At 39.1% G+C, this 21,364-nt stretch overlaps 1 protein-coding gene across 1 annotated transcript in view; it reads left to right on the plus strand.

Moving 5' to 3' along the window:
- The window catches only part of LOC124794771 (ADP-ribosylhydrolase ARH3-like), a 35,595-nt gene extending 20,622 nt beyond the window's left edge, over positions 1–14,973 (plus strand). Inside the window, exons 4-7 of the mRNA XM_047258397.1 lie at positions 3,160–3,436; positions 9,966–10,078; positions 13,129–13,324; positions 14,679–14,973. Coding sequence (XP_047114353.1) covers positions 3,160–3,436; positions 9,966–10,078; positions 13,129–13,324; positions 14,679–14,882 — 790 coding nt within the window. The 3' untranslated portion in view covers positions 14,883–14,973. The remainder of the gene's footprint in view (positions 1–3,159; positions 3,437–9,965; positions 10,079–13,128; positions 13,325–14,678) is intronic.
- The last annotated feature ends 6,391 nt before the right edge of the window (positions 14,974–21,364 follow it).

Genomic DNA, 21,364 nt, shown 5'->3' on the forward strand with positions numbered 1-21,364 from the left:
CCACAACCCTTAGCAAGCTGAGAGCAATTAAAAGGACCATCACGTTATGGCATACATCTCTCCAGGCCTCTCATATAGGTGCCATCATGCTGTGTATCGGCCACTCAAGACTTATCCACAAGTTTCTTTTGTGTCTGGAGCTCTCCCCTCAGTGCAGTTGTGGTAGTCAGCTCAATATAGCCCACCTTCTTCCAGGGAGTGCCCTACTGGCTGACCCGAGATGAGCCATCAACCTGTCTATCTCCCTACCCCAGATACTTGTAGACTGTGGGATAGCAGCTCATAGTCAAAAGTTTTTGGATGGAGGGTGGATTGTGTAATAAAATAGCCTCTCACTTTCGATGTCATGGTTGAATGTGGGGAAAGCACTCTCACTTTGGCGTGGTGTGTACCCTGAGTGGCCTCATACTGTTGTTATGCATTTTAAAAAATTTCTGTATATCGTTTATTTATATCACTGTTTGAAGATCAGAAAGTTAGCTTATTTTCCCCATCCAATTTAGTTGTGCTAACTGTAGTGACCTTTCTTTGGGATATCCCCTGAAAAACAGGTAGAGTTTTCTGCCACTTGGATTTTATCTTCCTTTTAGCTATCTGACTTAAGCTACTATCATACAAATTTTCAACCACGATGACAAGGACACCAACGCAGGAGCTGTCAGTTTTGCTTTTCTCGTTGTACATCATTTTACGTGAACTTCTAGTGCAACTGAGACTGATAAACAAGATGTTTAGATCTTTCAAATCTGTAATCATAATCAGTAGCTTACCCACATGTGTTTTTTCTCATTCTTCATGACCCCTATTTCTGATTATTCGTATTTGATTTTGTATTTATAAGCCTGTACTCGTCTGACAAGAAGTCTGGTTCTTTCTGCCATCACAGTTCACTTAATTCCACCCTATACCTAACTTCAACCTATCTATTTCCCTTTTTATGTTTTCTAAACAACTTATCTGATTAAGGGGTGTAACATTCCGCACATCAACCTGTAGAATGCTAGTTTTGTTTTTCCTAATGATGACATCCTCCTAAATAGCCAAAGATCTGAATTGGGAATTGTTTTACCTCTGGAATATTTTACCCAAGAGAATGCAGTTGCCATTAAGCCAACAACAAAGCCACATGCTTTCAGTGGGAAAAAGGCTGTAGTTTCCCCCTGCTTTCAGCTGTTTGCAGTACTAGAACAGTAATATGTATGCTACAAAAATACAGTATCAATAACTGGCTTGGCATTATTACAGACAAATTATGTTAAAATACATTAGGTGTTTCATTGACAGAATTATTGGAAGAAGATTAAATCTGACCCACTGGAGGAACATGTAACATGTGATACATTCATGATGAAGCTCTTGCTCACTTCAGTGCCACAGTGCTATGCCATTCTTTGCCTTCAAACTGCTGCATTTGGTAAAAGCCCAGTTTGATGATCTGGGATGTCATTTAATGACTTGCGCATGTTCTGGATGCTCTCACCATTGACAGTCACATCAGGTCTCAGAAAATGGTTACCTTCTATTTATGGTCTCCTATGCAAATGAACCACACTTTTTTGAAATTTGTCCAATAAACCATAATCAACCATTCACCTTTCCCACCATCGTCCTTACATGTTCATTACATTTTATAACACTTTGCAATGTTCCACATAGATATTTGACGTGACTGTATTAAGCAGCTCACTACCATTGCTTTGTACAAACATTGCAATACTGTTTTTTGTACTCATATATATTAACTTACATTTTTCTACATTTTGATCAAGCTACCATTCATTACACCAACTATTCTAAGTTATATTGTATCCTCCTACAGTCAATCGATGATACCTTCTCAAACACCTAGCACCATCAGCAAATGCCACAGATTGTTGCTAACCTGTGTGTCAGATAATTTGTGCATTTAGAGAAAGAATAAGAGTGGTCCTATCACACTTCTATAGGGTGGTCCTGAAGATACCCTTGTCTCTTGTGAACACTCACCATTGAGTTCAGCAGTCTGGGTTGTTGTTTAAGACATCATTAAACCACTCATATCTGGGAACCTAGTCTGTATGCTTGGATCTTCAGCAGTCTGCAGTGTGGTTCCATGTCAAAAGTTTTCTGGAAATGTAGGAATATGGAATCTGCCTGGTGCCTTTTACCCACAGTTTGTGGGATATTGTGTGACAAACGGGCAAGCTATTTTCTGCACAAACGGTGCTTTCTAAACGTGTGCTGAGTTTGTGGACAGTTTTTTTTTCCACCTCAAAGAAAATCACTGTATTTGAACTATGTTAAAGAATTGTACAGCAAACTGGTGTTAAGGATATTAGTCTGCAGTTTTGCGGATCTGTTCTTTTGCCATTCCAATAAACGGGAATCACCTGCAATACTTATTTATTTATTTATTTTTGCACTGGCTTAGAACTTTGTTGGAGATATTTTCCTAAGGTAGAATGGTATTTGTGGTCTTGTGGCAAAGTAAAAATACCAAAGATTTAGGGACTCAATAGTAAACATATTGTATTAACAGGAAATTTTTTGCACAGAGGAAACTTCTCACAAAAGAGAAGCAGGTAAATGGTGCCTGCTTCAGCATTGAAAAATAGTTGACTCTTAATGGTCCCAAATAAAACTTAGAAAGAGGCAGTAGTTACATTGTTTTTATTGACACCTCCAAGTATCGTAATGTTGCATCGTAGATTTCCAGCTAGACATAATTTTTCCTGTCTAATTATATACAAAGCCAGTCTGTCATGTATATGCAAAGAAACCATTTCATCCAAGCTCCATGATGTATAAAAAATGCTTTGCATACGATTATAAGTGATGCTACTTGTCATACTCATTAGTATACTTGCTTGTCTGTATTTTTCTAAAGAAAAATTTCCAGTTTTCTGCACTCAGTAGATCTATTATTCAGTTAATCTTTTTAATGACCAGGCTGTCAAATATCAGTCCACTTGAACCCAGACAATTTACCCAGAATTCAAAATATGGAAATAGTCTTCTAAAGTAAAACCTGAGTCTGTCTAAAGTGACTTAAGTTTTCAGTAAGACAGTAGTCTAGACATTTCATTTTGATGTGCAAGATTATCGTACATATGTTAAAAACTCTGACGGCATACTCTTAGAACCATTAATACTAATTGATTTTTATTGCTAATGTTTCAGATTCGTAAAAGAATTCTTTGCTAGTCCACGTCGTGGTTATGGTCAAAATGTTGTCAGAGTTTTTATGAAACTTAAGGATCAAAAGTGTGAAGATCCATTTGGGCCAGCGAAGGAACAGTTTGATGGAGCAGGATCATTGGGTAATGGTGGGGCAATGAGAGTTGCTCCAGTGGCTTTGTTCTACCATCAAGACTACCCAGCCCTAATTGAGAAGGCCAGGAAGTCTGCTCTGTTGACACATACAAATAAATTAGGAAGGGATGGTGCAATTCTTCAGGTAGTACACAGTAAAATAAAATTTGAGTTTTCAAACTATGGAAAGTCCAGTTTCATATTGTCGTTAAAATTTTTGAGTTTTGTCAGTAGTGTCTTGTGATTGTGAGTGTAAACAGGCTTTCTCTTTTATCTGAAACTGTTTCCTAAAGGTATCCCCGTTTCTTCCCGATCATGCTGCTCCTACTCCATGTGGGTCAGCCAGAAACAGCTGGACATGAGCTGAGAATAGAACGCCCAAGTGTCTCAACTCAACCAGTCATCCCAAACTATTCACTGCACTAATAACATTGCTGTTGACCATCCTAAATCTATACGATATACACATACTTGTTCATTCAACATATTCCATAAATCCCGTTGAGGAAAACTTTCAACGATATGGAAAGAGTTACGGTACACACTAGCAAAAGACAAACAACTCATATAAACTTCATCTGTACACTGCATCAGCAGTAAAACATCACTTTACTGCCTAACATATTGTAGATAGGCAGATAGTACCTGAATTTGGCTCTTGTAGTGTGCAAATATTTGTAGTGGACATACCACTCTGAACTGTCTTAAATGTCTGCATTATGCTACTACCTAGTTATCCAAATCTGAATTAGCTGTAATTCTCAACAGTGCATTGTTTATTGCTACCATGTGTTATTGCAGGCCGGTTTTGTTAGCTACTTCTGTTTGCTTTTTCTCTATTCATGCAGTGCCCCAACTTTGAAATGGTGAAATTTGATTGTAGTTAAGTTTTTGGTGCACTGGTAGGAAGCATTGTGTTAGTCTGGTTAAGAAAGAGAAACAGATGGTGGTGGTATAAATACTGATAGATTCCTGTGCAGCTGAATGTTCAGGAAGTAACAGAAAATAGTGGTGATGTAGTACTGTATTTGCAAGAATGTTTCTCCTGACAATGTTTGTAAAACAATTCTATTAATAAAATACTTAATAATTTGATCATATGCAAAGAAAATGATGGTGTGGAATATTGAGTCATCTATTTCAGTCGTCACTGCTTAAAATACCAGACAGCAGATGAGAGACTTGAATGCATGTAGTTTACATACTTAATTTGTACACACTCTTCAAGGAATTGTCAATATGGAGGCATCTCTTGACTTGACTTCCACGCCAATGGGTGGTTTATGCCAGTGGAAATATTGAAATCTGAGACTGGTCATCAATGTTAGTGAAAAAATGAAGACAGAAAAAGTTACAAATGTATAGTGTTTGGGGAAAGTGAACTATTAAAAAACTGAGCCTATATACTCACATTTATTGTTAATCATTTCTCTTCTTATAAATCAAAAACTTGGTGACTATTGGTTAGTAGCAATAGTATTCCATGAAATCATTCCTTTCCTCCAACAATTAAGAACTGTGATAAGTTACCTTGGACATCAATAACAATATCAAATATATTCCTCATAATCAGATTAACTGTTGACCCTCGATTCAAAATTTGGCCACTTTTATCATTTAAATTGTTTGTCTCCCTCATCATTTGTTCCCAATGAATTTTTGATGGGTGATGAGAAGATATTTGTGGTTTTTGTGAAAAAATTCATTTTCACGTGTACATGAAAAGCGAACAAGATACGTAAGGCATATTTGTGACGCATTGACTGGGTGTGTATAGGCCTACTTATGAAAGACGTGTTTGCAGAGAAAGGGTACAGGAGCAAGTTGTTATATCACTTGTTAAATAGACTATTGGAGAAATGTTTTGACTAGAGATTATACAGTCCACATGGATCACTGTTATATGCCACCTGCTGTATTTACTCTGTTATGGCTATGCACTAGGCACTTGCATGACTAACAAAAAAGATCTCCCATCATAGATGACAAGCTAAGAATCCAAAAATGACAGAAGTCTTTTGTGAGAAGGGAACATCTCCTTTGTGTGAAATGGTGGGACAGGAGTGAGAGGCTGTTTAGATGGGGCACATTGTGGAAACATTATAGTATCTTCTAGCAAAAATAATTGATTTGCCGATATTTATGTGTTCCAACAAACAAGCAGAAAACAAGAAAACAGAGCTGGAAAAAATCAAAACCTTTGTCAGAATTTTGAGAGCATGACATTACCTGAACATTAATTCTGCCAACAAAACAGCAACCACCTTTAGGCTGATTTCTCCACAATAGCCTTTTTCCTGGAGTGCTACTTAGGCAAGGTATGCAATGAGGATGGATTGTTTTTTATACCTGTAAAGCTCAGCCAGAACATTGACTGTGAAAAGTGATGTTCCAGGCATGAGTTGCAGGCAGATTGACAATTTGTGCCAGATGAGATGTTTCAAAACAGCACACAATTCGCTGCAGACTGGAAGATTGACTACGTAAAAAGTGTGTTTTGTCTCGGTGTATGACACAACATCCTGTATCCCCATGTAGCACTAAAATCGTCAGCTGACCAGGCGCACATCGATTGACAGAAGAGCAAAACAATCTTTGAAAAACATGGCTTCCCCTAGTTCATTCTGTGTCAAACGCTCTTGCAGCTATTCAGTTCTTCAAAGTCACCGTTCAGATATCTTGTACTGAATTGCTGAAGTTACAACAAAACTGTGCACACAAGGTGACATTTGTTTCATTTCTGTCCGTAAGAAAACTGTTGTAAACATCATTGACGTGCAGCAGACATACTGATACTGTTGCAAACATTTGACTATGATTGCAAAGCAATGCCCTGTTACTGGTGAGGAATTCTCAAGTCCACCCACACCAGGACATTAGGAGTACACCTTCAGCACTCTTTGCAAAGAAAATAATCATGAAATAACTTTTTGAAGAATGCATGTCCTGTGGATGCAACTGGTTTAATGCAGTGGTTTCCAATGACTTCTATATCCACAGTGCTGTTCATTATTCCTGGTTCTTCTGCCTTTAGACGCAGTTTCCCACCACAGGAGCAAGGGGATCCCACTCCTCCACTCTTCTGAGAAGTGTCTTTGGCAGATTCAGGGTGATATATTTCTACCAGGAGCCTTCAGACATGTACTTGCCTTGTATATGCCAACCATGCTACCCTACCATCAATGAAAAAAATGCCCTATACTTTGCTGTGTTGGCACAGTCATAAACACTGTAGTAACTGTTCAGAAATTGAATGGGCATAATGGCTTTCTCTTATTAGTGGCACAGTTCTGGTAGTAATGTGATGTCTTTCTAATTTGATTTACCAGTCACTTCTCCCTCATATATATGGTTAAGCTGTGAGAGGAGTCAACAACCTGTTGATATATCCAAACACTTTATTCCAGTGCTAGCACACACTCTCCTTCCCCCCTCTACCCCCCCTCTTCCCCCTTCTCCCCCTCTCCCCCCTCTCGCCCCCATCCCCCCTCTCCTCCCTCTCGCCCCCATCCCCCCCTCTCCCCCCCATCCCCCCCTCTCCCCCCTCTCGCCCCCATCCCCCCCCTCTCCCCCCTCTCGCCCCCATCCCCCCCTCTCCCCCCTCTCGCCCCCATCCCCCCCTCTCCCCCCTCTCGCCCCCATCCCCCCCTCTCCCCCTCTCGCCCCCATCCCCCCTCTCCCCCCTCTCGCCCCCATCCCCCCCTCTCCCCCCTCTGCCCCCCTTTCTCACCCCCACTCTCTCCCCCCCCAACTCTCCCCCCCAACTCTCCCACCCCCCTCTGCACACTTCTCCCCCCCCTCTGCACACACCCCCCACCTGGCTCTCCCTGGATAGAGATGTGCCCAACATCTTTGATGACACTGACACCTGTGTCACACGTTTCGAAATTTTGTGAACTGTCGGGCCTCATCCCTGAAGCACTGGGGAGATGCACGCCAACCCCACCAAATCCACCATTCCTTCGCACAAGGCTGGTATGCTGACTCTTTGTAAGGGTGTTCATCATCATTCTGTTGATTGCACCATATCTATAATAATAATAACAACAACAACACACAATTAGGCAAAGAGATAAAATACAGGAAAATCACCGGTATCCATACAGCTCACAAGAGAACCAACAAGAATGGGGGAAGATTGATAAGCTTTTGTGAAAATTTCGGCATTGTAAATATGTCAACACAATTCAAAAAACCCAACAAGAAACTGTATACTTGGAAGTCGCCCAACACAATGGTGGGTGAATTCCAGGTAGACCATGTTGCCATCTCCAAGCGTTAACACAGCAGAAATTCTGAATGTGAAAACAAGAAGAGGATTTTTTGAATCAGACCACCATCTTCTACAGATAAAGACCAGATTACAACCCAATAGAAAGAAGCCAAAACTAAACTAAGTGCTGAGACCAGACCCTGAATACATAAAACTCAACAAGGAAAACATCTTACATGAAATTAGTCAGACAAACACCACAAACTGGACAGAACTTGTGGACGTCCTCAAATCCGCAATGAAATTGGGTCAACCCCTGAGAAGGAAAAACACAGTTGGTGGAATATAATACATGACCAAGCAATAGAAGAAGGGACCAATGCCTGGAAAAACTTCAATAGTCACAAAACATAGAAAGCAATTTCTAGTAATCCGAAAACAAACATCAAAAACTATTCAGAGGGAAAAAATAAATTGACAAACGCCGAGTAGATGTGAGAGAACAAGACTTTAAGAACAACAACACCAGGAATTTTTATAAGACGTTTAAAGAACATATTGCAGGATACCAGCCACCCAATCTTTGTTTCAAGAGCCGGATGGTTCACTAGAAACTAACACGAAGAATAACTGCCAAATCCTCAGACTATTTCAACAAACTTCTCAACTGCGAATGACCTACAGAGGATATTCACTACCAGACATCTACACCAAAGACCGACACTAAACCACCAACCATCAAAGAAATAGTAGAAATTATCAAGACACTGAAAATTAAGAGCCCTAGGAGAAGATGGAATTATTACAGAACTATGGAAGCTAAATGATGAAAGAGTAATAGGAAAAATACACAAAATCATATTAAACATTTGGGAAACAGAACAGATCCCTTCTGAAAGGAAATGCACACTCATCCATCCACTCTGCAAAAAGGGGGACAAAACTGAACCAAATAATTACAGGGTATCTCACTCTTGCCGGTCACACACAAAATCCTATGAAAAGTTCTCATGAATATATTGGAAGAACAAGCTGACCCCACAAATAGGAGAATACCAGGCTGGTTTTCGCAAGGGACAATCATGCATAGAACAGATCTGGAATTTGAAAATGATTCTCCAGATGAGAAACACCCGAAACACGGTGGTTACTTTTGTAGATTTTAAATAGGCCTAAGACTCAGTAGACAGAGTAGTGCTCTGCAACATGCTCGAAGAATTCAGCGTTGACAGAAAGACAAGAGCAATCATTCGGCAAACATTAACTGACACAGTCTCCAAGGTTAAGTTTATGGAGGATATCTCTGAACCATTTGAAATCCAAACTGGAGTGCGACAGGGTGACGGACTTTCACCATTGCTCTTTAATATCGTTCTTGAAAAAATTGTCAGGACATGGGAAAAAGAAGTCAAAGGAATCCAAATTGGCATTAGAAAAGATAATAGATTCAATGTGAAGTGTTTAGCTTTCACAGATGACCTTGCAATCCTCACAAATAATAGAAAAGAAGCCACTAACGCCATAGAGAAGTTACACAAAATTGCACAAAGAACTGGCCTGCAAATTTCGTATGAGAAAATGTAGTACATAGAAAGAATGCCACAAGACAAAGTGCCTATTGTGACAACCCATGGGAAAATCGTACAAGTACCACATTTTAAGTACTTGGGGGAAATCATCCAGCCATCAGGGATCAACCTAAAGGCCAATGAGGAAAGAATAAAAAAAACTACAGAAAGCATATAAACTCCTGTGGAACTATTATAACAAAAAGCCCATATCCATTAACACAAAATTGAGGCACTACAACACTGTCATACTTGCGGAGCCACTGTATGCATATGAAACAACACAAATAGGTGGGCAAACTAAAATCAAATAAATAGAGAAACAAGAAAGGAAAATTCTCAGGAAAATTTTTGGCTTGATAAAAGAGCAAGGAATCTGGAAGAAGAGACGAACATCAGAATTATATAAATACACAGATAAGATTACGGATACAATAAGGAAAAGAAGAATGCAGTTCTGTGGACATATCCACAGGATGAATAAAAACAGAATTTCAAAGCGAATTCTTAAAGTCATCAACTCAGGCAGGGGAAAAACAAAATGGATAAAAGAAGTTGAAGAGGACCTCAGACAACCACACATAACAGTAAACAATGCAGAAAATAGAACTGAATTCAGGAACATCATTAAAAGACATAAATTTGACACAACACATGAAGAAAATTTGGGCTCAGAAAAAGCATAAACAATCATCATAAAGGAATTAAAGTTCAAACGCTCTCTTTAAATGGGAATAATCGAAAATAATAATAATAATAATAGTAATAGTAATAATCCTATTCACGAGTATACACACTACTTTGTAAGTGGAAACTTCTTGCATGAGTAATTGACTAAGGTATATTTTTGAACTTAAAAAAATTAATTTGTTTGTATTTCACTTTCACTCCAGGCTATTGCAGTTTATCAAGGATTACAGAGCATCCCGTCAGAAGGCCTAGATGCTACAACCTTCATCAAGGAGCTAATGAATAAAATGCATGAAATTGAGGATGACGACTATGGGTATGCTCTATTACATATTCCATTCTCATATGGCTAGAATAGCACATTTTACTCAGTTGTCATGTATAATAGTATTCATTGCATTATGCTTGTAATTTCTGAGATGGTTAACACATTCTCACCTAATTGTATTCTTTAGAGTGGCTAGTATGATACTGAAAAGTGCACGGTGCAATACAAACACTGGAAAGAGTAAAGGTAGCCATTCATTGAATAGCTGAGATGTTGGTAAGTTAGCACGCACAGGTAGATATTGTTGATCTTTTGAATAGTGTCCTCTCTGGAGAAAACACACACACACGGTGTAAGAGTGAATTGCACAGGGAGAGGCTGTGTAACAACCATTTGTCTAGTCGTGGGGTACTGGGCGGGAGTTACATGTTTTATTGAAGAGTTAGAAATGCGCTGTACACATCAACCTACAAGCTGTGTTTTATTAGTACACCAACAAAAGTAATGGTTGGTGGAACCTAAATCTTCATGACACTGTTTCAATTTTTTTGCATTATGAACAGCAAACTGAACTTGTACTGTTGTAACAACAAAACTGAGTAGTATACCGGCTTGCATGATTACCGGCACTATCACAAGACTGTAACCTTAAGTAATTTTGCACTTATTATTCAGTATCCATTTCTTCTCTCTATAGACTGCTTTGTTTATTTGCCTGCTGGCATAGATGTCACAATTGTGAACGTACGGGAATAAAAAGTACAATAATATTTTGCTTGTATGTGACTTTAAAAGTCTACTCCTTTTCTCCTGAGACTTCGTTTTCCAGATTTGGCTCTAATGATTATTTATATGTAGAGGCCAAAGAGGGGGTGTTTGCATTCAAATAAGGGAGACTGCGTATTTTTCTAAGTTAAACCACATGTAATTGTCCATTGATCTTAAATGATTTTCAGCAAAAGACAGCATGTTGAGTCACATAGGTAATCTTGGTTGCTATTATTCTTTATCCCAATGTACAATTATCTAGCATGTCCACACTTGGCATCGGGTATTTAAAGTCCAACATCCATCAAAATAGATCAGAATCCACATAACCTCAAACAGTTCAGAGTCTAGCAGTGCCCAGAATTTTTCTGAGTCCCTCAACTCTCTGATTTTCAGTCAGCCTGCCAGAATTACACTAAATCAGACAGTGTGGCAGTTACACCACACATCCTCGAGTATACCTCACTGTGCCTCACAATGTGCGGTATCACATCACCACTGTCTGCCAAAAGGCTGACCTCCATCACACAGCATGTGTGGCTGCATTTACTTGCAACACCATGAAATAGCTTCTTTTGAGCCATCAAAACTACATTTTACCTCATCATTGGAATGTTTTACAATTAGATTAATTATTCATTTCGTAAACCCACAAAAGAGGGGATCCTCCTCGGTGTGGAACATGTCATATAAACACATTACAAAAATGTAATTAGAAAAACTTGAGTTTCATTAATGTTAATGATCCTCAGTCAATAAACAGTAAAATTGTGTACATGAATCAAAATTCAACTTCTAATATTAACAGGTTTAATACTTAAATCTGTTGTCATTAAATCCATCTTTCACACAATAGCTAGTTACTTGGCTATTACAATCAAGTATTGTCAAAAGGATGGAATAGGATGAGTTTGGCACCAAAAATTCTTCTAAATTAAGTTTAAATTGTGCCTTGTCTGAAACTAAACTCTTAATGGTTGCTGGTAACTTATTGAAAATGTATGTTGCTGAATACTGAAATCCTTTCTGGGCAAGAGTAAGTGATTTTAAATCTTTATGTACATTGTTCTTATTCCTAGTATTGATACTGTGTACTAAGCAGTTGGTTGGAAAAAGAGATGTATTATTTACAACAAACTTCATTAAGGAATAAATATACTGAGAAGCTGTGGTTATTATGCCCATTTCTTTGAATAGGTTTTGACATGATGATCTTGGATTTACACTACACATTACTCTTATTACACACTTCTGTACTGTAAAAATTGTTTCTCGGTTTGTGGAGTTTCCCCAAATTTTTGATACCATATGACATAATGGAGTGAAAATAAGCAAAACTTGCTAGTTTTTTTTATATATTTATATTTCCTATGTCTGACATTCGCATTGCAAACACAGACTTGTTTAGGTGCTTTAGCAATTCGTTAGTATGTTGCTTCCAACTGAATTTATCATCAAGTTGTAATCCCAAGAATTTTACACTCTCAACTTTTCCTATTTCCATGTCATCGTATTTTATACACTAGTTCGAATCCTGCCTCGGGCATGGATGTGTGTGGTGTCCTTAGGTTAGTTAGGTTTAAGTAGTTCTAAGTTCTAGGGGACTGATGACCATAGATGTTAGGTCCCATAGTGCTCAGAGCCATTTGAACCATTTGAACTAAATTTACTGTAACACCTAAAGAACCAGTTTTGGGATTAGATATGTGTTCTGTGCTGCTTTATCTTTGAGCAATCGCACATACTCATAGGTTGATTAGAGTAAAAGTTATAAATTTGCTATAAGATATTCATCTTTTATTGCTCTGTATTTTCTAGACTAGTAATGCCAGGGTGTCTGACAGAGGTTAATTTGTCTTGTCTCAGAGATCTGTAAATTACTATGCTTAACTATTTTCTTGGTATGAAGAATTATGCACTTGTTTGTGGTAGCAAATTGCATGTTGCATGGCATTTGTGTTTGACACACATACGAGGGACTCTGACTACGTGTTTCCGATGAAACTGACAACCTCCTGACCTTCAAGTTTGAGTGAGTCACTAGAGGTCATCTGTTATGAGAAGGAAAGGAGGCAAATGATTTAGATGGACTTTCACTCTTCAGCCTCTTTCTACTGCTACTATTTCTAAATTGTCATGAGCGGACATCTGAGAGAGATTTTATGACTGACTTGACTTCACTTTCTTAAGCAGCTATTATATTTTTACAACAAACATTCTCTGAAGTTTAACTCAGGTACATTAGGAGCTACTGTCTTTCATAGAGATTCAGTAAATACAACCCTCTGAGAAAGTAAAAATATTCGTTACAGACCGACGTAACATTTCAGAGTGGAGATGGAAGAATGTCGACCTTACCAGAAGCAGCTGAGTGTAGCACTGGACCTGCTAGATGCTGATGGGAGCCCTGATGACATCAACACCAAAGTCTGTGACTTACTGGGGACAAACATTGCTGCCCTCTATTCTGTTCCAACTGCCGTGTTTTGCTTTCTGCGTGCTCTACGACCTATCCCTGATATTGAGGTAATGTGCACTTGTGGCAATGTTTTACTGAATGTGAGAGCTGTTGGCTGCTCTTGAAATTTTATCTTCCATTTATAACCTGCAAGTTCCTTTACAGGATTCTTTCCATTTATTTTTTCTCATTGTATAGTGTATACCACTTTTGAAGTGCAGTACAGCAGCGATTCTGTGTGGCATGGGTTCAATAAGTTCTCGAGTAGGTTTCTGCGGATGTGTGGGGGCCAGATGTCTAGATGCACATGCCACAATTCCCATAAGTTACAGGACAGTGATTTGTGGTCACAGACCTGGCACCTGATAGGGTCCCAGATGTGTTCATTTGGGTTTGGTTGAGATCAGACCAATTAGGTGGCCAGGACATAAAGTTCACTATCATGCTCCTAACTACTGTAGCACAAATTTGGTCTTGTGACACACATTTATCCTCCTAAAAGTGCCATCACTATCGGGGAAGACATCAAGTGTGAAGGACTGAGGTGGCCCACAATAATGCTTTGATAGTGCACAGTTGTCATAGTGCCTTCAGCAACTACCATAGGTACCGCACTAGTAAACGTGAATGTCTCCCCATATCATAATATTGCCCGCACCAGTATCTGTGGTGTGGTGCATGTTTAGACCAGCCAGTCACCTGGACATCGGCATATAGAGGCATGACCATTGATGTGGATTAACAAGAAAAAATGATTCACTAATGAGACATGTTTCGACTGTTGCACCGTCCAATCTTGATGTTCTTGTGCCCTATTCAGTTATAATTGATGATGTCATTGGGTCAACATGGGAATTCCTAGGGGTTGAAATACTGCGGAGCCCCATGTTGAACGACGTACTCTGAAATACCTGTCTCCGTGCCAGCATTGTATGCTGTTGTCAAGTCCTCCTATCCTGCTTTACAGAATGGGCAACTCTTCAGCCTCAACATCCTGTGGTGAGGCATGGATCAAGACGTTGCCACCTGCTTGTGGTTTCACCATCTTTCAACAACTTTCCTTAGGTGCTCACCAGTAGCACGTGAATAGCTGATCAGCTTCACCATTTCTGGAGTGCTTGTTCCCAGGCCATAATAATCTCCTTGTGTGCCACCAGGTGGCATTCAGTCATGCTGTGGGCAGTGGTCAAAATATATTGGCTCATCAGTGGTTTTAAGTCTTCACATTGTGCATGTCTTTAATCATTAATATATGGTTTACTTGTATCTCATGTGATGCTTTTCTATTGCAGTTGCAGAATTTGTCAACTATAAGTGATATAAATGGAGTATAGAATATGTAAATAATGCACTAGTTATGATATGCATGTCAAAGTAAATGTATTTTTTTTTTAAATTCTGATGATAAGTTATGGGTTTCAGACTGAGAACCCCTTCCGCCGCACGCTCCAGTATGCCATATCTCTGGGTGGTGACACAGACACTATTGCCAGCATGGCGGGAGCCATTGCAGGGGCATACTATGGCCAATCTGCAATTTCGGAATCCCTCCAGAGGCACTGTGAAGGTCACGCTGAGGCCATGGATCTTGCAGACCGTCTCATGGCTGCCTGTAATAAACCATGAAATGCTTTTATGTCATTACTGAAAATGTTTTCTTATTTGCTTTTATATTAATTTTGTAGATATTAAAACATCATTTTCTGTAGCAAGTTCATTGGTAGTGAGCTTCAAAATTATTTCTCTACTATAGTTTTGCATCAGTCATCCTAACCCTTGGCACTCTGGCTAAGTCTTTCATTTCCCTATGACTCTCAAACACATTGTCTACAAGGATCCACCAACAATGCAAGAAAATGTGCAGTAGTGCATTATTAAAGTTTCTTCAAATCCATCTTTCTGATTAGTATTTTGTTGTGTGTCATGTCAAGAAATGTGTAGTGCTGCATGCCAAAGTGAAATTTGGCCAAAATCGTTGGTGCCAAATACAAAAATACATAGCACATGCACATACCGATGACACTCTAGATGGAACCCTAAATCAGACAAAAATATTGCCACTGATGTTTTACATGGAGAAAGTGATGCCCTTATGATAAAATAAATATCATGTTTTTTTAATACTAGCAGAGGTTGATTTAAAACATATTTGATAATGGTAAAGCAACTAATCACCGTGGTAACACAAATGAAAACTTCATAAATGCGGCAAAATTCCTAAAAGTTGTGTTGTCGGGTTGGCAGGAGTTATCCTTGTTTTGACAAATGACCAACCATTGGCAGCTTTATTGTGTCATGAAAAAGGAAGCTGTGGCAGTGCAAGGATGGCTTCCCCATTGTCAGTTTGCATCATGTTGGAGCAGCAGTCTGTGACAAATTTTTTGAGCAGTGAAGCTATTAAAACTGTGGAAATGGATTGTGAGATGAAAGTGCAGTATTGTTATTCGTTTGTGTCCCTGAAGCAAGCAAGTGGTACAGAAAGTTTAAAAGACATGTCACTTCTGTGTAGGTGAAACATGGAGCTGCATTCACAATCAAAAGAATTAAGAATTCTCATCTGGTAACCATCCACTTCAAAAAGTGGTGGAATGTGTGATTACACGTCATGTGGATTACATCAAAAACTTTATTACTGCATTTTTCAGCATTACATAATAACAAGTAATTACAGTTTTCATTTGAATCACACTCGTGTCAGTAAAACATGTAATATTATCATGTTGGAAATGCTCAAACAAATAAGGCAGTTAGCAATAAAAAAACAGATTTTAAAAAATGCATGGAATCTGGAAGTCATCAATTTGAGCATTCAACAGAATAAACAAAGAAGCAAATCAATTCAATTCTTTTAAACACATAAAATCTTGGGGTACTGAAAAATATCACTCGAGCAAAGATATTTCCCAATTTCAGTCTCGTATAAAAATCATCATATCATACATGTTTGCAGGGTGGGGAATCAGTCATCTTTCTAACCTTTTTTAAAATTTGTCTCTTTTTTAAATTTTTGTCGCCTTTTCTGCCCTTTTAGGATGAAAATGAGTCACTCACTTTTGTTTCCAAGTTTGTTCATTTAACTTTTGAAAATGCTCCAATGATGAAAGTAGGTAAAATCTATACTCTGATAAAAATTACTTTGTGATTGGCTGATGGCAGTTGTGGGGAGTGGAGTTGCTGGGTTGTGCACAACATGCCATGTGATCAGTAGTCACCTGCTCACCAACAAAGGAATGAATAATCTGCTTACTGACTGTTGCCAATGTGGGGAGGACAGCAGTGTGAGCTGCTCCTGCTAATTTAGGGGCAGGCATGTTGAAAATTATAAAGCATGTAGCAAGACAACAATTGAGGCCCTTAGCTGATAGCACTGTGTTGGGTGACCTTATGAAGTGCGGCACAAGGCAACGAGGTACTGCTGTTGTCATTATCTGTGATAAACTTTGAGTTGGAGAAAATGAAAATTTCATAGTTATCGGCTTCCGAAGATTGATAGTTTGAAAAGTAAAGCCTGTGCATGTCGGATAGTTTGAAATGTTTCTGTATGGAGAAAAAACATGTGAAAGTGAACTACTTTGCAATATGTGTTCTTGCTCTATTAATTTTGAGGCAAAACTTTTTCAGACAATTTTTAGTCATTCACTTTCAACAAAACACAAGTGTAACTTTGACAGTAAATTTGGACCACGTCAGTTACATTTAGAACTTTCAAATCGGACACAAACATAAATGATTGGTATGTGCATGAACAATATGTATGTCAAGTTCATAGGCTAGTTCCACAACTGCTGAATTGATTTGGACAGTGAAATCAAGTGATTTCCATTTTCTTTATAGATTCGTCAATTGATATTTGTAACCTTTTTAAGTTGATGAACCCCAATAGTACTACCTGAAAGAAGCTGCATAAATATTCATTCAGATCTTGATAAGATTTCAACGTGGTGCAGAGATTGGCAACTTACTCTAAATGTTAAGAAATGTAAAATTTTGCACTTCACAAAACAAAAAACTATATCAATGAGTCACTTTTGGAATTGGCCAACTTGTAAAAATACCTGGGTGTAACACTTTGTAGGGATATAGGATGGAATGATGACATAGGTTGTCATGGGTAAAGCAGACGGTAGACTTCTGTTTATTGGTAGAATACCAGGGGAGTGCAATCAGTGTACAAAAGAGATTGCTTACAAATCACTTGTGTGACCCATCCTGGAATATGGTAGGACTCGTGCCAGATAAGACTAAAAGGGGTATTGAACCTATACAGAGAAGGGCAGCATGAATGGTCACAGGTTTGGTTATAATCCATGGGAGAGTGTCACAGAGATACTGGAGGAATTGAAATGGCACTCTCTTGAAGATAGGTGTAAACTATCCGAGACAGTCTGTTAACAACGAAGTTAAAAATAAAAAAGAATTGCAAACAACCATTACATTTTGGTTAGAGTGTAAATGTTGCGTAACAACTTGTCACCCAAGAACTTACTTTATATGTAAAGCAGATGGTGTAATGTTACATCAGAAACTATGTGACTCACTTTCTGAAGCCAACTTGTCCCTAGGTAAATGCCATATCCAAGGATCAGATGGGCATAATGAAGTGAAAAAAAAGTTTTCGATGGTGATGACCAGGAGACCTGAGGCAGACAACTTCTAAACATTGAAACTGGCAACAGTCGTGTAATGCATAATGTGTGTGTAAAGGCTTTGGAATGTTTAGGTCAAGAAGCATCCAAATTTCTGGTCAATGTTTACCATTATTCTGACAGTACACCTGTTCGTTGGAAATAATTTGAAGGCATTCAGGCGTACGTTCCACAACACAAGTTTTTGAGGCATACAACTGCAAGGTGGCTTACTGTAGGATCTGCAGTAAACAGGATTTTGGAACAGTGGGATAGTATTCAGTACTACTATCTTAAGCATATACCTCTAAAAAATAATTCTACTGCTATTCAGTCAAAATTCTACAATGCTCTTGTGACTGCAGTGAAATCAGAAATTTATTTCATATTTTCATCTGCAGAACTATTCACTACATTCACATAACATTTTCAAAACCAAACACCTCTGATTTACAAGTTACATACATATCAGGAAACAGACTTTAAACCTTTTTTGCTCATTTTTTGAAGGTTTCTGTTTTGAGAAAACTTGAGTGTATTTCTGAAGTTCTTCATAATGAACTCTTGGCATTTGATAATTTGCTTCCTCTGGAACAATTAGTTGTTGACAGGCAGATAACTGAAGAGCTTAGTAAACTGGAAGAATATGACAAGTTGTGGTTCCTAAAGAATGCCCAACTTACAATTGTCCCATGGAAATGTGGACACGAGAGAAGATATTTCACTCTGAAACACACATTTACAGGGGACAAAGCAGCAATGGCCAAAAGATTTTTAACACTGTTTTACCCATTTCCTTTCTGCGTCTATTGACTCGCAGTTCATTAGTTATGGACAGCAAGCACTTGCAAATGATATTGCTTATAAGGAAGAATGTGAAAGGAAAAGAAAACTTGAATTAGAAGAAAAGCAGAAAGACATTAAAAATCAATTGACTATGAGGCAGCTGCTCAGAAAGAAAAGAAAACCAACCATCTAAGGGAAGCAAAAGAACAAGTAGACCAAAGAAAGCACTGGAAGAGTTGATTTAAAGGCAGAAAAACTGGCTCGGGGTATGCTTAAGGCTGCACAAATCATGAAACTGGAAGAAACAGTAAAAGAAAGGTAGGTGGAAGCCATTCAAAAAAATTTCGAGAAAAGAAAATAATGGACGCCACCAGGGGCAGTAAATGGTAAGGACCAGCAATGGAGTAATGAGCCAGAAAGTTTTGATGAATGGTGAGATACTACTTTGGAAGAGGTAACTTCCGACTGGGTTGGGTATTTTCTCCACTCGTGGACTGGGTGTTGTGTTGTCCGCATCATCCAGTCATCATCACCGACATAAAAGTTGCCCAAAGTGGTGTCACCTGAAATAAAACTTGCAACCTGGTGGCCAAACTTCCCCGGATAGGGGCCTCCCGGCTGTCAATGCTGTAGGGTCTTTTTTTTCTGTTTGCAGGGTAATGTTCAGACTACTGCTTGAAATACCTTGCCACAAAGGTGGCACCTGTCTGAAAGACCCAGATTATAGTTCTTACCCATGTGTCCACACAAAGTATAATAGAACAAAATACATGAAATGGAAGAGAACATGATCTTAAGTATGGCATTAGCTAAATGGTAGCCAATGGCCTTGCCCTGTAAGTAACACTGACTCCTGCCTTATCACCGAAGTTACGCAGTGTTGGGCCTGGAGAGTACTTGGACAAGTGACTGTATGTGGAAAACTGGGTACCATTGGGTTTTAGTGTGCACAAGTCGCCAAAGTGGTGTCCAATTGAAAGACCTCCACCAGGATGCAGTGCCTCATAACATTATCACTATATAATTAGATGGTGGCTGTGAACCAGTATGGTGGTGGGCACTGTCACATAGAGAGAGTGAGAGAGAGAGAGAGAGAGAGAGAGAGAGAGAGAGAGATATTGATACACTTTGTAAGATAGTGAACAGCATATATCTCACTGCAGAAGTATGACTTATATTTCATTTATTTAATAAAATATGTGCAAGTGGGAAATCCTTCAAGCTGCTGTTACAGTAACCCATGCATTATTGCATGTGCAGAACTGTGACATATTGGCTTCATATTCATACACTACATCACCACAATCCTCCTTCACTCATCTATTTTGTTACGCCAGCTTGTCAGGTTTGGTACCATTACTTGGTCATTCTTTCAGTATGCTGCCATCTCAAAACTATCAACAGGTAGCACACTTATTTTTTACCCTACGACGTATTTCTGCCAACAGATATATCTTTATTTCTCTCGTATAAATTTCTGGTCATGCATCCAATGACCTAATTGCCATTACAAGGAAGGAAGATATTTGTACCAACATTTGATGGTTATGTGAACTCATCTGTTTTGTACTAGATGTTCCACAGTTGTTACAACTTTTTAATCTCATATCTTTGTAGTCACATTTCATCCTTTAAGATTGGCCAAGACTGAGATAGTTAAAATTTGCGAGGGGTAAGAAGTTCGCTAAGTTAATTATATTTCCAGTGACAGGTATACCAAAATAGGGCACATTGGAAACAATTTATGCATGGACTTGCAGCTGAGGTAGTTTTGGAAACCGTATCTAACTGGAGTACATAGGAACTGCCATATCTGAATCTCACCTGTAATAGCTGAAGTGTTAATGAAACTTGCCTTAAAGACTAATAATCTTTTATAGTAATTTGCCACTCTTATGAGTCAAAACATAATGATCACCTGCTTAATAGTGGGATGGTCCACATTTGGAAAGCAATAATCAGTAACTGTGTGGTATAGAATAAAAAAAGTCCTTCATTGGTTTACAGAGGTATACTGGACCAGACGTCTATGCACAGATCAAGCAGTTACCTTAAATTAACAGGCCAATGGTTTGTGGGTGTGGACGTGATGCCTGATGGTGCCCCAGGTGTTTTCCACCTGGTTCAGACCGGGGAAGTTGGTGGCAAAGTCTTCAACATGAGTTCACTATCATGCTCCTCAAACCACTATAGCCAGATTCTATCCTTGCATTATGAGCAGATGCCATTGGCAAGACGAAAAGAATGAAGGGATGCAGGTGGTCAGTTATACTGTTCATGTAGGGCACAGTTCTCATGGTGCCACCAGTTTTGTGGTAGCCCAGTCGAATGTCCCCCATAGTGCATTCCTGCTCCTACTGGCCTGGATCTTTAGGCCATTGCATATTTCCAGCAGCCATTTGCCTGGATGATGGCATATCCAGATACAGTTGTCAGCCTGGTGAAACAAGAAATGTAAATCATCTGTCCACATGAGGGAACCCCCCCCTCCCTTTCTCTTTAACACACTCTCCCCCTCCCGCCCCACCCCTCTTCCTCCTTCCCACCATTTTTCCTCCCACTCCTGCCTCCCTCCCCCCTCCCACCACTCTCCCTCCCCCTCTTGCCCCTCTCCCTCCTGCTCCTCTCCCTCCCCTCTCCACCATATTTGTTATTTTGAAACAATCTTGCTCGTACATTATAGTAAACACACATCTG

This window comes from Schistocerca piceifrons, chromosome 4 (genome assembly GCF_021461385.2).
Source record: "Schistocerca piceifrons isolate TAMUIC-IGC-003096 chromosome 4, iqSchPice1.1, whole genome shotgun sequence".
Classification (NCBI taxonomy): Eukaryota; Metazoa; Arthropoda; class Insecta; order Orthoptera; family Acrididae; genus Schistocerca; species Schistocerca piceifrons.